General features: G+C 35.2%; 1 protein-coding gene and 1 pseudogene across 3 annotated transcripts; one reads left to right on the forward strand and one right to left on the reverse strand.

Moving 5' to 3' along the window:
- The first annotated feature begins 2,025 nt into the window (after positions 1–2,025).
- LOC116114732 (DNA-directed RNA polymerases II, IV and V subunit 6A) lies at positions 2,026–4,956 on the forward strand. Of its 3 annotated transcripts, none has more exons than XM_031400867.1 (7): positions 2,026–2,251; positions 2,352–2,431; positions 2,808–2,841; positions 2,947–3,119; positions 3,220–3,271; positions 4,202–4,291; positions 4,489–4,956. In XM_031400867.1, the coding sequence occupies exons 2-7, from the start codon at positions 2,397–2,399 to the stop codon at positions 4,507–4,509; spliced, it is 405 nt and encodes a 134-aa protein (XP_031256727.1). In that variant the 5' UTR covers positions 2,026–2,251; positions 2,352–2,396; the 3' UTR covers positions 4,510–4,956. The 3 variants fall into 3 exon arrangements, with proteins under 3 accessions (XP_031256727.1, XP_031256726.1, XP_031256725.1); XM_031400866.1 differs by having other exon boundaries at positions 2,029–2,251; positions 2,325–2,431; positions 4,224–4,291; XM_031400865.1 differs by having other exon boundaries at positions 2,031–2,251; positions 4,224–4,291.
- An 815-nt stretch (positions 4,957–5,771) lies between these two features.
- On the reverse strand, positions 5,772–10,332 carry LOC116114731 (annotated as a pseudogene).
- Positions 10,333–13,866: the final 3,534 nt, after the last annotated feature.

Below are 13,866 nucleotides of genomic sequence, written 5' to 3' on the forward strand. Positions count from 1 at the left end.
ATCAATTTACTTAATAAATTACATTAAGATTAGATATAGATATATTTAATTATGTTTGGGGGAAAAATCCCCGCAAGGGAATTTTCCTGCAAAGCCTCGTTCATTGGGCCGAGCCAGGATAGGGATGGGAGTGATTCCATCCCCACGGGTTGAGGATGGTCATGAGAGTTGTTCCCACTAGTAGGGACATGCCAAGAATGGTCATGGGAGTGAATATCAGGGACGGGGACAAGGAAGAAGGAACGGGGTGGGCCCGCGCCCATCCCTACCCACTGTGTCATCTCCTCACTAATTAATCTGTTTATTTTATTATTATTATTAGAGTAAACGACATGTTCCCACCCAAGGTTTATTGAAATTCTTAAGTGATACCACTGGTTTCATAAATTCCAGATTCCCACCCTTAAATGGATGTCGTTAGTGACGATATAGGGGCATATGGTTCTTTTACCAAATTACCCTTGGACCTTCTCCTTCTTCGTCTCCCCTTCTCTTCTTCGCAGCCCATTCCAAACCCACCCCACCCCATCCCTAACCACCACCACAGCCTTTTTCTTCTTCTTCTTCTTCTTCTCCTCCTCCTCTCTTTCTTCTTCCCTTTTCTCCCTTGTCGGAATAAGCTCCGAGGCGGCTGGATTTGTGGCGGTTTGTGGTGGTTTTTGGGTGGGTTTGTGGTTGTTTTTGGATGGATTTATAGCTGAGTTTGTGGTGGTNGACTTACAAATTACATATATTCAATTATACTTGTAATTAATTAATTGATCAATTAAATATGATGTTAAACTTAATCAATGTTGGGAACTTGGGATAATAGGATTTGTCCCTTTTACAAATGGACTAATTTTATTAGTTGTAGTGGAGATAGTGTTTTATGAATTAATTTATCAATTTACCTAATAAATTATATTAAGATTGAATTTAGTTATATTAATTTTGTGAAAAAATTAATTACTTAAGAGGGCTAACTAAACCCAAGCCTCCATACAATTGAATAATTAATTTATCTTATAAATTATGTTAAGATTAGATATAGATATATTTATTTTATGAAAAATTAATTAATTAACAGGACCAACTAAGCCTAAGCCTCCATACAATTGAATAATTAATCAATTTACCTTATAAATTATGTTAAGATTAGATATAGATATATTTATTTTATGAAAAATTAATTAATTAACAGGGTTGATTAAGCCTAACCGACTAAGCCTTCACAATTAGATAAGTAATCAATTTACCTAATAAATTATGTTAAGATTGAATTTAGTTATGTTAATTTTATGAAAAATTAATTAATTAACAAGGCTAACTAAGCCTAAATATCCATATAATTGAATAATGAATTAATTTACTTAATAAATTATGTTAAGATTAATAATAGATATATTTAATTATGTTTGGGGGAAAAATCCCTGCGAGGGGAATTTCCCCGTGAAGCCCCATTCATCGGGCTGAGCCGAGACGGGGATGGGATCACTCCCATCCCCTATGAGCTGAGGACGATCATGAGAGTTGTCCCCACCAGTGGGGATGGGGTGGGAATGATCACGAGAGTGAATATCAAGGACAAGGATGGGGACCGGGTCCCTGGCCCACGCCCATCCCTAGTCCCTACCCACTGTGTCATCTCCTCACTAGTTAATCTGTTTATTTTATTATTATTATTATTATTTTGAAATCAATGGTGTTTGTGCACTTGAACTGTGCATGGCGTGGGATATGGGTTAGATTTGGAAGGGTTGGGGTAGGGTCGTTGGGCATGGAATCCAAGGGCATTAAAAATTTAAAATCATTTTACTTTTTATTGTTAAAAACTAACGAGAGAATATTGACAATAGGGGCTTGTGGGTTAATACTGAAACCTCAGGGGGTTTACTGGTTTCGGCCAAACCTTGGAGGGTTCAATTTATCCCAATTTTGAGGGTCTGTTTAAAAAGTGCGAAAGTTGTCATCCGAATGTAAATTCGGAAACATTAAGTGCAGTACTGTAATTCTCCCAGAAGTGTTAAAAGCCGTCCCCTTTGTGATTTTTAGGAACTCCAAGGATGATCTTGTAATTAAACCCACCGTTACCTTAAATAACGAAAGAACCCTGAACCCTAATCTGAAATTTGCTTTTAACACTGTTAACGAAACAAATTTCCCTCTTTTGCGCCTGGGCTGCCGCCAACTCCCAGTCATCACCGCCACGTTGAACCACCACCAGTAGTCGACATTCGAATCTCCGGAACCGGGAACCTAGTCTTCATCGGTGAGTGTCTCCGGTGTGTAGTATTAGTTTTTCTTTTTCTAATGTTTAAATTTATATAGGCATTTGAAAGAAGAAATCTCTGTTCCCTGTTTTGGGGTAGGGCTTTGGGGCAGAAGCAGAAGCGGAACCTAACTTGGGAATCACCATGGCCGACGACGATTACAATGATGTGGATATGGGGTTAGTCCTCTCTTTTCTATAATGTAGACTTATGGTTTCAATCTTCTCCTTTTTATTTGCTTTTTCATTTATTTATTTTATTTCTCTTTGGCATCTTTGTCATGACCTAGAGATACTAACGATTGTATGTTCCTATTTATTTTTTTAAATTAAAAAAAAAAAAAAAGTTTCTGTGTTCAACTTAAAAACTTGCTTTCAGACGTGGTATGTTGGTGTTATGTCGTAGATACTAGATTGTGTCCAAGTTGCGATTATCTTTACAGTTTATTCTTAAACTAACTATTACAACATAATGCATATGTTTATGCATTTTTTAGGTATAAGCTTTATGTTTTTTTCTCTTTTTAGTTGGTTATTGAGTAAATTTTTGTTGCAGATATGAGGACGAGCCGGTGGAGCCTGAGATTGAAGTAAGGAGTTAGTTTGATTTACTTACTGAAAAGACAAGATGAATTTTTGTTTCTTTTTCTGTTTTAATGAACTAACATGAACTTTGGTTGAGTGTGTTTGGACAGGAAGGAGTTGAGGAGGATGTAGAGAACAATAACAATGAAGATGTTACAGGAGAACCTATTGAAGCTGAGGACAAAGAAGATGAGGAAGTTAAAGAAGGAGCTCGGAAAACATCAAAATATATGACCAAATATGAACGTGCCAGAATCTTGGGTACCAGGGCTCTGCAGATCAGGTTTTTATTCCCCTGTTATTTTTCTGTAAACACTATAAATTTATATTTTGTTTTATTTTCTGGGTCAAAGCAATAATCTGTTTTCCTTTTCATTGATCAGCATGAATGCTCCTGTGATGGTTGAGTTGGAGGGTGAGACTGACCCACTTGAGGTAAGATTCTTTGAAAGAAATGTTGATGATTATAATTTTTTTCCTTTCTACAGTTAGGATGCTACTGGTTACACCCATTGGATTCTAACAATTAACTTGTTAACCGTGTTCTGTTTGCTCATAATGGACTGCGCTTGAGGGTTCTGTTAATTATTCACTGCTTTAAAGATACTTTTGGTCATAAAAAGTTGAATGTGTAAATTAGACTCTGCTTATGGACGTATATTTGGCCTGTGTTGAAATGATCATGAAGAATGAACATATGAAATGGTGGATTGGAATTACATATGCCATTTATATTCCATACCCCCCCCCCCAAAAAAAAAAAAAATAATAATAATAATAATAATAACTAAGACATCCAATTTTTGCTCCTTATTTTGATTTTATAATGAAATATGGACTTTTATTGGTAAACTATCTGTCATGGTACATAATTCACTTAATTGTAATGGTGCTTCTTTATAGTTATTCTATATTAACAGAGTTGTGCTTCCATTCGTAAAATTGTAGGCTGTGCTGTCAATATTATTGCCTTAATGTTGTGGCTTACATCTTGTTTTGTAGCATTTTCAAACTGGAGTGTAGTGCTCATGTTCAATGCCCCACAGTAATTACAGTAGTTGCACCTAGTTAATAGGTCTTTTCCTGTTTCTGTCACCTGGTTGGGACTCTTAACTCCCCTTGCACTTTCTTTTAATAAATAAAATAAAATGTTGGGCCCTACTACAAGGGTATCTCTTTAATTAAGTGTTTTAATTTTGGCTATGCATTTTTTGTCCCAACATTTTCGACATAAAGGCATTTGTTCTGCAGTAACATTGTCGTGATTTTGCTCTTCTGTATTATGTATTAAATAAGAGCTTTTCACTTCATTAGTTAATCTACTGATATCATATGATGTTTTTTTTTTCATGCTACAATTTAAAGATGTTGCATTCTATCTGTTTAGATTGCTATGAAGGAGCTTCGGGAGCGAAAAATCCCATTTACGATTCGTCGTTACCTTCCAGATGGAAGGTGAGATCCTTAATTCATAATACTTTTTTATTTTTTTTAGCAAAATGGTTTGATTGATGGAATGTTAGTTTGAGTTACTGCTAGTGGAACTTTCTCAAGAAACGAATATTTTGTGCTGTCTCTATTTGTTCTTTATTACATATAAAATATCCTTCATAAATAATGTACATTTCTATGGATTTTGCATGACTTTCCAGTTACGAAGATTGGGGAGTTGATGAATTGATTGTTGAAGACTCTTGGAAGAGGCAAGTGGGTGGTGGTTGATGACAGCCTCAACCTAACCAACTGGCTTTAGACTTTGCATGAGTGGTAAAAGCAATTGTGGGTTTTAAACTAATATCATTTAGATTTTTCTGAAGAGTCATTTTTGGCCTCAATGTCATGTATGTTGTGAGGTTGGATGTTTGGTTTCTTCTTCAATTATGTATATAACCAGAAAAGATCTTGTATGAGTTGCTGCAATATATCCAGGATGAAACCAACTTTTTCACTCGCTGTTTATGAACAACTTATTTTTTAACATTGGTGCAGTTTCTCATTCCCAACAATGATGGAGAACTGATGCCAATATGGAGATCTGATGTTTGATAGAATTGTGCTCAATTTGCTAATTAACTCTATGATGATGGCAATGAATCTAAAATAAATGGAGATTTTAGACTTGGATGGTGTGATGCATAAAATGATGAACTCTTTGGAATTGATTAACTTTTCGTATGGTTTAGATGTGGTTATTGCTCAAACTTGTAATTTTGTTGCAGCTGCATGTGAGTAATGTTTTAGTTAAATGCAACTGCTTTAAATTTACAAGGATTTTCAATGCACACTAACAAATAATCTTGCAGTGTCCGTGGAGGAGAAATGCTTAAGAGAACCATATTCTAGAATTCAACCACTAAGCTATTCACAAATCACACAAATAAGAGATTATAAAGGTCAAAATTCATGGGTCTAGACAATAAGTCAAGAAAATGATTTAGATATCTAACGAGGTAAGGCTTCTGTTGTAACCGAAATATCAAATATGTATACTTGGGAACATGTTCTCGTATTTTACAAATGGCATATTTTTCAAAGTAGCAGTCTCTGTTATTCTTTTTATATTTTGAAGAATTGCTAGCTTACATACAAATTCTTGATCATTTTGTGTTTCATTTATTTTACTTTTTTACTCATTCAACCATATTTTATATAAGCATGATTAGTACATCGTTTTGACTTTTCGATAACATGTATAAAGTTAATTTTTGGACCTAATTATGTTCTCTTTTCCTAGTTTATAGATGAATTTATGAGAAATTAGTAATGGGATTTGTTGATCCGTGATTTTGATACCAACGAAAAAGCACGTGTGAAGCGCTGAGTTGACCCAGGAAACACACGTGTATATAACTAAAAGTCATAATAAATGCAATGGGGAGAGATTTTAAAGTGGTTCAGATGCTAAAGTAGCAAATCATACGTTCACTGATGGTTGTATTAATGATAGGGGTCATATCGCGTTAGCGGACTAACTTACAAATGATTCACTGAGTGACAGTACAAGAGAGAGAATGCTTTCTTTTTCTTAGGAGAGAATAGCTAATCAAGAGTAAAAATGGGCCAATCCCGCAAATGAGAGAGTCATCTCCAATTTATAGTAGGATGAATTGAAGTAATGATCATTGAATCTGTGAGTTGGTGGGAGTGTCAGGGCAAATCCTTCTTTATGTCACATTGCCCACCTTCTAGAGTGATTTGCGCGATTTGGAGCAGGAATTGAACACGTGAGATCATCGCAGCTTCTGGCTGGTCTGGCACGCACCTACTGTTCTGACAGAAGCAGGCCGCCCTTTCCTTCACGTGACTTGGTTATGGTGTGCCCATACTCTTTCGCACGCTGACTGGACCCTACTTTAGCCCTATATTTTTCGGGCATAACAGAAATATTTCAATATGACACTAAAAACTTCAAATACTAGAATTTACCAGAGTTTATAGAAGTTGCATCATCGCATTGTAGTGGAAGAAAAAATTGTAAACAAATGTCTTCCTTTATTAACTCTAGTGCAAAATTCACTAGAAGGCCCAAAAAACAGTTTCCCACAATAAAAGAAACATACATTGAAGAATATTAATAAGCTAATTAAATTTAACAAATGAAATCCATGCACAAAAGCATGTTGATTATAACAACCACTTCAAAATCTTGTCTACTTCTCTAGTCTTCCTTTTTGATCTCGTTTCTCCAAAAGATATCAACGGAGGTATAGCACTCCAACAGAAAAACAGCAAATGTATGATTCCCACTAGAGAATTTGAAACAATTTTTTTATTCTTGAAACCAAAACCTGCAATTTAAAACAGCCAAATGATGAGTTATGAGTAAACTTTCTGATTAGATGTTTGATATGCTTAAAAAAGAGTGAAGGAATGATGAGTTATGAGTAAACTTTCTGATTAGATGTTTGATATGCTTAAAAAAGAGTGAAGGACACTTACTTGAATCCTGAATGAAGGTGGCTAAGCTGTTTAAGCTTAGTAATGAGTTGGTGGTGGTGGTGGAGATGCATAAATGTAAACTGGGGGTGGAGGTGACTTTATGGGTGGTGGAGGAGAGCTGTAGTAGTATGGGGGCGGGGGAGATGGTGAAGGTGGTGGAGGGGACTTGTAGATATAGGGAGGTGGTGGAGATGGTGAGGGTGGTGGCGGTGATTTGTAATTGTAAGGAGGTGGTGGGGAATGTACTGGTGGAGGTGGGGATTTGTAGTAGTATGGAGGTGGCGGAGAATGTATTGGTGGTGGAGGGGACTTGTAGAAGTAAGGAGGTGGCGGTGAATGTACCGGTGGAGGTGGGGATTTGTAGTAGTAAGGAGGTGGTGGGGAATGTACTGGTGGCGGTGGGGATTTGTAGTAGTAGGGAGGTGGAGGAGATGGCAAGGGTGCTGGTGGGGATTTGTAATAGTATGGAGGTGGTGGGGAATGTACTGGTGGTGGTGGAGATTTGTAGTAGTAGTGTGGAGCTGGTGAAGGAGATAGTGGTGGTGGGGATTTGTAGTAGTATGGAGGTGGAGGAGATAGCAACGGTGGTGGTGGGGATTTGTAGTAATAGGGAGGTGGAGGAGATGGCGATGGTGGTGGTGGGGATTTGTAGTAGTAAGGAGGTGGTGGGGAATGTGTTGGTGGTGGAGGTGATTTGTAGTAGTAGTGTGGAGCTGGTGAAGAATGTACTGGTGGTGGTGGGGACTTGTAATAATAACTCGGTGGAGGAGATGGTGAAGGAGGTGGTGGTGACTTATAGTAGTATGGTGGTGGAGGAGAATGCACTGGTGGTGGCGGAGACTTGTAATAGTACGGTGCAGGAGAATGCGCTGGTGGAGGTGGTGACTTATAGACATAAGAGGGAGTTGGTGGAGGTGGTGACTTATAGACATAAGGAGCAGGTGTTGGTTTAGGTTTAGGCTTGGATTTCTCACATCCCTTGTAAGGAGTCTTAGTAGCATAAGTAAATGCCTTAGCTTGAAGCACAACTTCATGCTTGTCCTCTGATTTCACCCTAAGTTTGGCCGCCTTGTTACCATTGTGTAGTTGAGTGGGAATGTTGCATGGTGAATTCTTGGGAGCCTTGTAGAGCTTGGCCTTGCAGGCTTTTCCTCCATATTTTCTATATTCAAAACCTTCAATGGTAATGCTGTATTTTCCATTGCTCTTGGTCTTGCCATATGCCTGTATCTTCTTCTCTCCAGCCTCGCATGTCACCTCAACTACGGCACCTGTTCCATATATGAGCCAAAATAAAAATGACACATCAAAATTTTGGTAAAATTGCCCATTATTTAATCTATTCTATATTTTAGTCACAAAAAATCAAGTCAAAATTATGATAATAACTATATTCTTGTATTAAATATAATATAATCCCAGAATTATATCTGATAATGCTTTGGTCGTTAATTAGCTTGTACAGCAAATAACAAGATAAAATGAACCATGCTAACTATAATATATATGTGCCAATTTCAATAGTTTTATGGACGCCATGCATTAAATATTAATCAAGTAAAAAGAGAAAAAAAAATATATATATATCAGATGAAACTTAGAACACAAACAAAAATTTTGAAAGGTCCGTAAAAGATATTTCCGTTTGATATATAATTTAAATACAGTTTTTTTTTTTTTTTTTCTTTTTTGAAAACTAAAGATACAATAAATCTTAAGAAAATGCAATTGTTTGGTAGATATCAGTGGAATTGTCTTCAAAAACAATTTTCGAATACAAATCCTAAAAACTAGTCTAAAATTAGAAAACCATTAAAAAGCGTTTCAATAGTATTCAATAGTTTTTAATCTGAAAACAAATTTTACATATTAATTCAAACACATATTTAAATGTTAAAAATATTATGACAAACACATATTTAAATATTAAAAATATTATCATACAATTCAAAAAATTTGAATCATATTTCAGATTTTGAATATTATTTATCAAACAAATTTATAGATAGTTTTATGAATTAATAATAATAAGTTTAAACAAATATATACCTTTGAGATGTTTCTTGTTGTGTGACTTCACTGGATGTTCCCAGTCGTAGCATCTGTAGCAGTAAACTTTTCCTACCACTTTGACTACCAAATGACGAGGGTGAGGCTGTGGGTGTGGGACAGGTGGCGGTAGAGATTTGTAGTAGTATGGCGGTGACACATTATGAGCAGGTGGTGGTGGAGATTTGTGATAATATGGTGCTGGCACTGGTGGAGACTTCACTGGAGGTGGTGGATATTTGTAGTAGTAGTGTGGAGCTGGTGAAGGAGATGGTGGTGGCGGAGATTTGTAGTAGTAGTGCGGAGCTGGTGGTGGTGGAGATTTGTAGTAGTATGGAGGTGGAGGAGATGTTGAAGGTGGTGGTGGAGACTTGTAGTAGTAATGTGGTGGAGGAGTTGGTGAAGGTGGTGGTGGAGATTTATAGTAGTAAGATGGAGAGGGAATTTCTTGGGGAGGAGGAGGACTTGTAGTAGTAAGGTGGAGGTGGTGAAGGAGATGGTGGAGGTGGAGACTTGTAATAGTAATGAGGTGGAGGAGTGATGGTAAGGTGGTGGTGGGGATTGGTAGTAGTAGATGGAGCAGGAGATTTCTTGGAGGTGGAGGAGACTTGTAGTAGTAGGGTGGAGGTGGTGAAGGAGATGGTGGTGGCGGAGATTGTATAATAGGTGGTGTAGGAGATTTCTAGGTGGAGAGGAGACTTATAATAATAGGTGGAGGTGGGCGAAGGAGATGGTGGAGGTGGAGACATGTAATAATAAGTGGTGGAGGAGGAGATGGTGAAGTGTGTGGTGGGTTTGTAGACATAAGATGGAGCAGGAGATTCTTGGGAGGTGGAGGAGACTTGTATAGTGGGTGGAGGTGGTGAAGGAGATGGTGGGTGGCGGAGATTGTAAACGTGTGATGGGGTGGCGGGGACTTGTAATGTATGTGGAGGTGGTGAAGCCGATGGTGGTGGTGGGGAATTAAACATAAGGTGGTGGTGGAGAGGAGAGAGTGGGGGAGGAGAATAGTAAGGATAAGCATCAGCATACACTTGAACTACATTACTTGAAACAAGTCATCTGGCCAATGCCACACACCATGGGGTCCAAAAACCGCCCCCTAGCCGGCTTCTACCCGGAATCGCCATTGGTCCCCACAAAAAACAGACCACCTCCGGCCAATGTAGCTGGTTTAAATATGTCAAGTTGTGATTTGGAGAAGAAAATGAGAAAGAGATGAAGGGTTTGCTTGATGAATATGAGATATACAGTTTATATATTGAAGCAGTGAAGATCAGGGGAATTTCAATTGGTCAATTTGTTAGTTGGCCATGTTTTACAAGTTAAAAAATTGAATTGAGCACATGGATTTCGCCAATTGATGGAGAAGTAATCTCCAAGTACCCTTTAAAATTCTTTACTTACGTCGTGCTTACCTTATTACTTAATTTTTTTTTTAATAATTCATTAACTTTAGCTTATCCAATTCCTATTTACTTACCGTCCCCAGTTGCAAACGGTGCCATGTGACTTTACTTAAATTATCCTACAATTCCCAGATGCAAATGTTTTTATTCATGGCGTTTACTTATCATCTGGGGTAGTTATATTATCAAGATGTATGCCACAATTTAATGTTAATAAATTATCCTACAATTCCCAGATGCAAATGTTTTTATTCGTGGCGTTTAGTTATCATCTGGGTAGTTATATTATCAAGATATATGCCATAATTTAATGTTAATAAATATTTATATACTATGTCATATTGAATAAGACTGCATGTAAAACAATCACACTTTAAAATATATGGACCAATAATTAGATCAAATGTGTAACTTTAATAAATACCAATCTTTCTATCTGTTTATTTATGATAATTATTAATTGTAATTACTTAAAAATAACTTGCACAAATATATATACTATATGTTATAGTTATAAGAAAAATCATAAGTCAAAAGAAAGTGGCTGCCAACTATATTATAAATAAATTAATTAATAAAATGTTTGTTTCTATTTTAGTAATTTCTATGCAAAATTAAATAAAAAGAATGACGTATCTAAAAAATGATATCAACTGATGGTCTAAGATCTATGATCGAATATGAAACGTGGAGTAATTTTTGTCTTATAATTAGTAATTTGAGCCTGGCTCTAAATTCACCAAGTCATGTTTAGAAATATAATTATTCTCTCTTATCCAAATTCTTAAATAAACCATACATGTTTATGCCACTTTCCCTTAGGTTTACTCCAGAGTTTTTTATTTTTTATTTCTTTCTCTTTGTTTTAGTGCATGTGATTTTCAATTATCAAGATGAGAATTAATGGGCATGCGAAGTTTTCGATCAACTGCCTTGATTTTAAATATTTTCATTTTTTTGCAGGAATACTACTAATATAATACATATTGGGGTTAATTATGCCCTTACTGTTCATTCTAAATAATAACGGAACCAAAAAAAATTTCTAAATAATATTAATTTAAAAATAGTGATGATAACATATATAGATATTTTGAGTTGACTTTATTTTGTGTAAATAGTAACTGGAGGATGTGTAATATAATTGATTAAAAACTTGTTACCTATATTCTTATTAGATAAAAACTTGAATCCTCCAACATATGTTTTTCCATAAAAAAAAAAGTTGCAATAACTTCACAAACCTTATCTGAGGGAGTCCTTTGTTAGACAAATTCATGGTTTTGGGTTTCCTCCTTTGTTTCTTGCACCAAGCTGTTAATTAAAGACTAGATGTGACATTGGGATTTTTGCACTCTCTGATCTGCAAAAATGACATGAACTTGTCATGTACCAGGAACCCAAAGGCATTACTTCATCAAAGCAATGTTGATTTCATCACTAGCTCCTTCTTAGAATCACCTTGAACATTAACAAATACAAATAAACTCCAGATGAAAAGGGAAATCGAGTTGAGAATTTCGAAAATAAGTCTACATAAGAAGAGAAAGAATATCTCAAATGGTTGCAATTGGCGAACATCGAACGTTGCCATTTGTTTTTACGGAGGAAGGTATATAAGCTCCATTACTTAGTTTGTGCTTATCATTTCTTCTAGTAAAACTTGAACAAGACCCATATTAATTTGACATAACTCATGCAAGTAACAAATTGTTTAGCACTGACATTCTCTTTCTACATATGAACCAATATAACTGGACATTGTGAAAAAGAATGGATACTATTACCGTTTTTACATGACTTGTATACGCAATGCCTCTTTTGAAAACAGCAGTCTTATCTAGCTAAAGATAGTATAATTCCAACAAAACTATAAATCATTAATAGTTCATATTGCAGATGGGCTACCTAAGACTAACCATTTTGGGCTTAGGGCTACTATTTTATCTCAAATCTTACATTGTAATCTCAAAATCATAGAAGATAGGTATTATCATCTTGCATTGCATATTTGTGTAAAGAAAATATAGAATGATAGAAGATAAGAATAAAACTATACAAATTTCAAAAAGAAAAAATTGATTATTTTTACCTCATCATTCTTAAAAATTTAAAAAGAGAATTTAAATGCATCAAGATATAAAAAAGTAGAAATGGAGGTCAGTTTAAGTTTCTTTTAGTCACTTTCACTGTGCAAATTATCAGCATTATTTGCACGAAAGCCATAATCAAAATGTGGATTTATATGAAAAACTATATTAATGAACTATAAAAAATGTGATAGTAATTTTTAAAAAAAAAAAAAAAAGAATTGAATTTTCACAAGAAGGTATTAATTCTAGTGGTGGTGTCAAATGGGTCAAGTTGATTGATATAATACATCAATTATGGTTGAATATCATATATTAAATAATATTGTCTTTAAAAATAATACAACGTAGCACACATATGCACAAAACATGCACGACATAAATTAATGTTTTTATGACCTTAGAAATTTGGCAAGATGACTCATTTTAACATCTTTAATTCCAGTTAAATAAAGCTAAGTGAAACATTTATGATAAATTGTAATATTTGTTGGATGTCATTTAACTCAAATGGACAAACTTCTTCGAATTTATGCTTGGGAATACCATCTCTAGCATGCAAATTAACAATATTAAATGTCTCGAAAAAATATATTATGGATTTTAAAATAAAGTTTATAATACTTACCGATAGAAAATAATCCTGTCATAGACATGCATTCTAGATTCAAATTAATTTATAATTCATTGTAATTAAAAAAAATAAATAGCAAGTATAAGTTCTCAAATATTATACCAATTTACCACATCAATTATTACTTGATCATTCCTCTTTTCGATCTATCTTGATGAGATTTATGAAGGCCTTTGATAATTTCTTTGCAGGAAGATTGAGAAGACATTGTTCCTTTATACTTGATCATAACTCTATCCACCGTGGCAATGACCTGATAACCAATTCAACTCTTCAACAAAAGAATCACTTGAACTTGGAGAAGAAGATTTGAATACACTGATTGGATAGAAGCACTTGTAATTGGATGGTTACATCCACACCAAAATCAAATATAAGAGCAACCAAACAAACCTTCGCATTGAGTGTTAATGTCAGAGTTTCAATATAATTAATAGTAGCTATACGTGAAAACTTCGCTGGCTTACGATACTGCGAGATAATTCCCAACTTGTTTCAAAATTCACTTAATGATTCCCTCATTGAAGTAGTGTTTCATTATTTAGAGTGATTGATTGTAACTGAAAAATTAGGGCATTTGTTACTCGCCATAAAACTAGGAACTTCAGGTAGAATAACTATCAACAACTGAAGTTTTTCTTTGGAAACACCTCCAAGCACGAATTGCGAATATTGACAGACCCTTCTCAATTTCGCTAGCACTTGATGGGATCTAAGTATAGGATGTGATCAAGGAATCATAGGACTTAAGTTGAATTCATGCAGATGCATAATTAGAAAAAAAATTAGTTCAGGGAAAAAAATCATATACATAATGACTTACGAACCTTAACTTACAAAGCAATACTACAAAAAATGGCCTACGTAACATACAAAAAGTGTTACCGTAGGTAATCGTAGTCATTTATA

This window comes from Pistacia vera, unplaced genomic scaffold (genome assembly GCF_008641045.1).
Source record: "Pistacia vera cultivar Batoury unplaced genomic scaffold, PisVer_v2 Contig721, whole genome shotgun sequence".
NCBI lineage: Eukaryota > Viridiplantae > Streptophyta > Magnoliopsida > Sapindales > Anacardiaceae > Pistacia > Pistacia vera.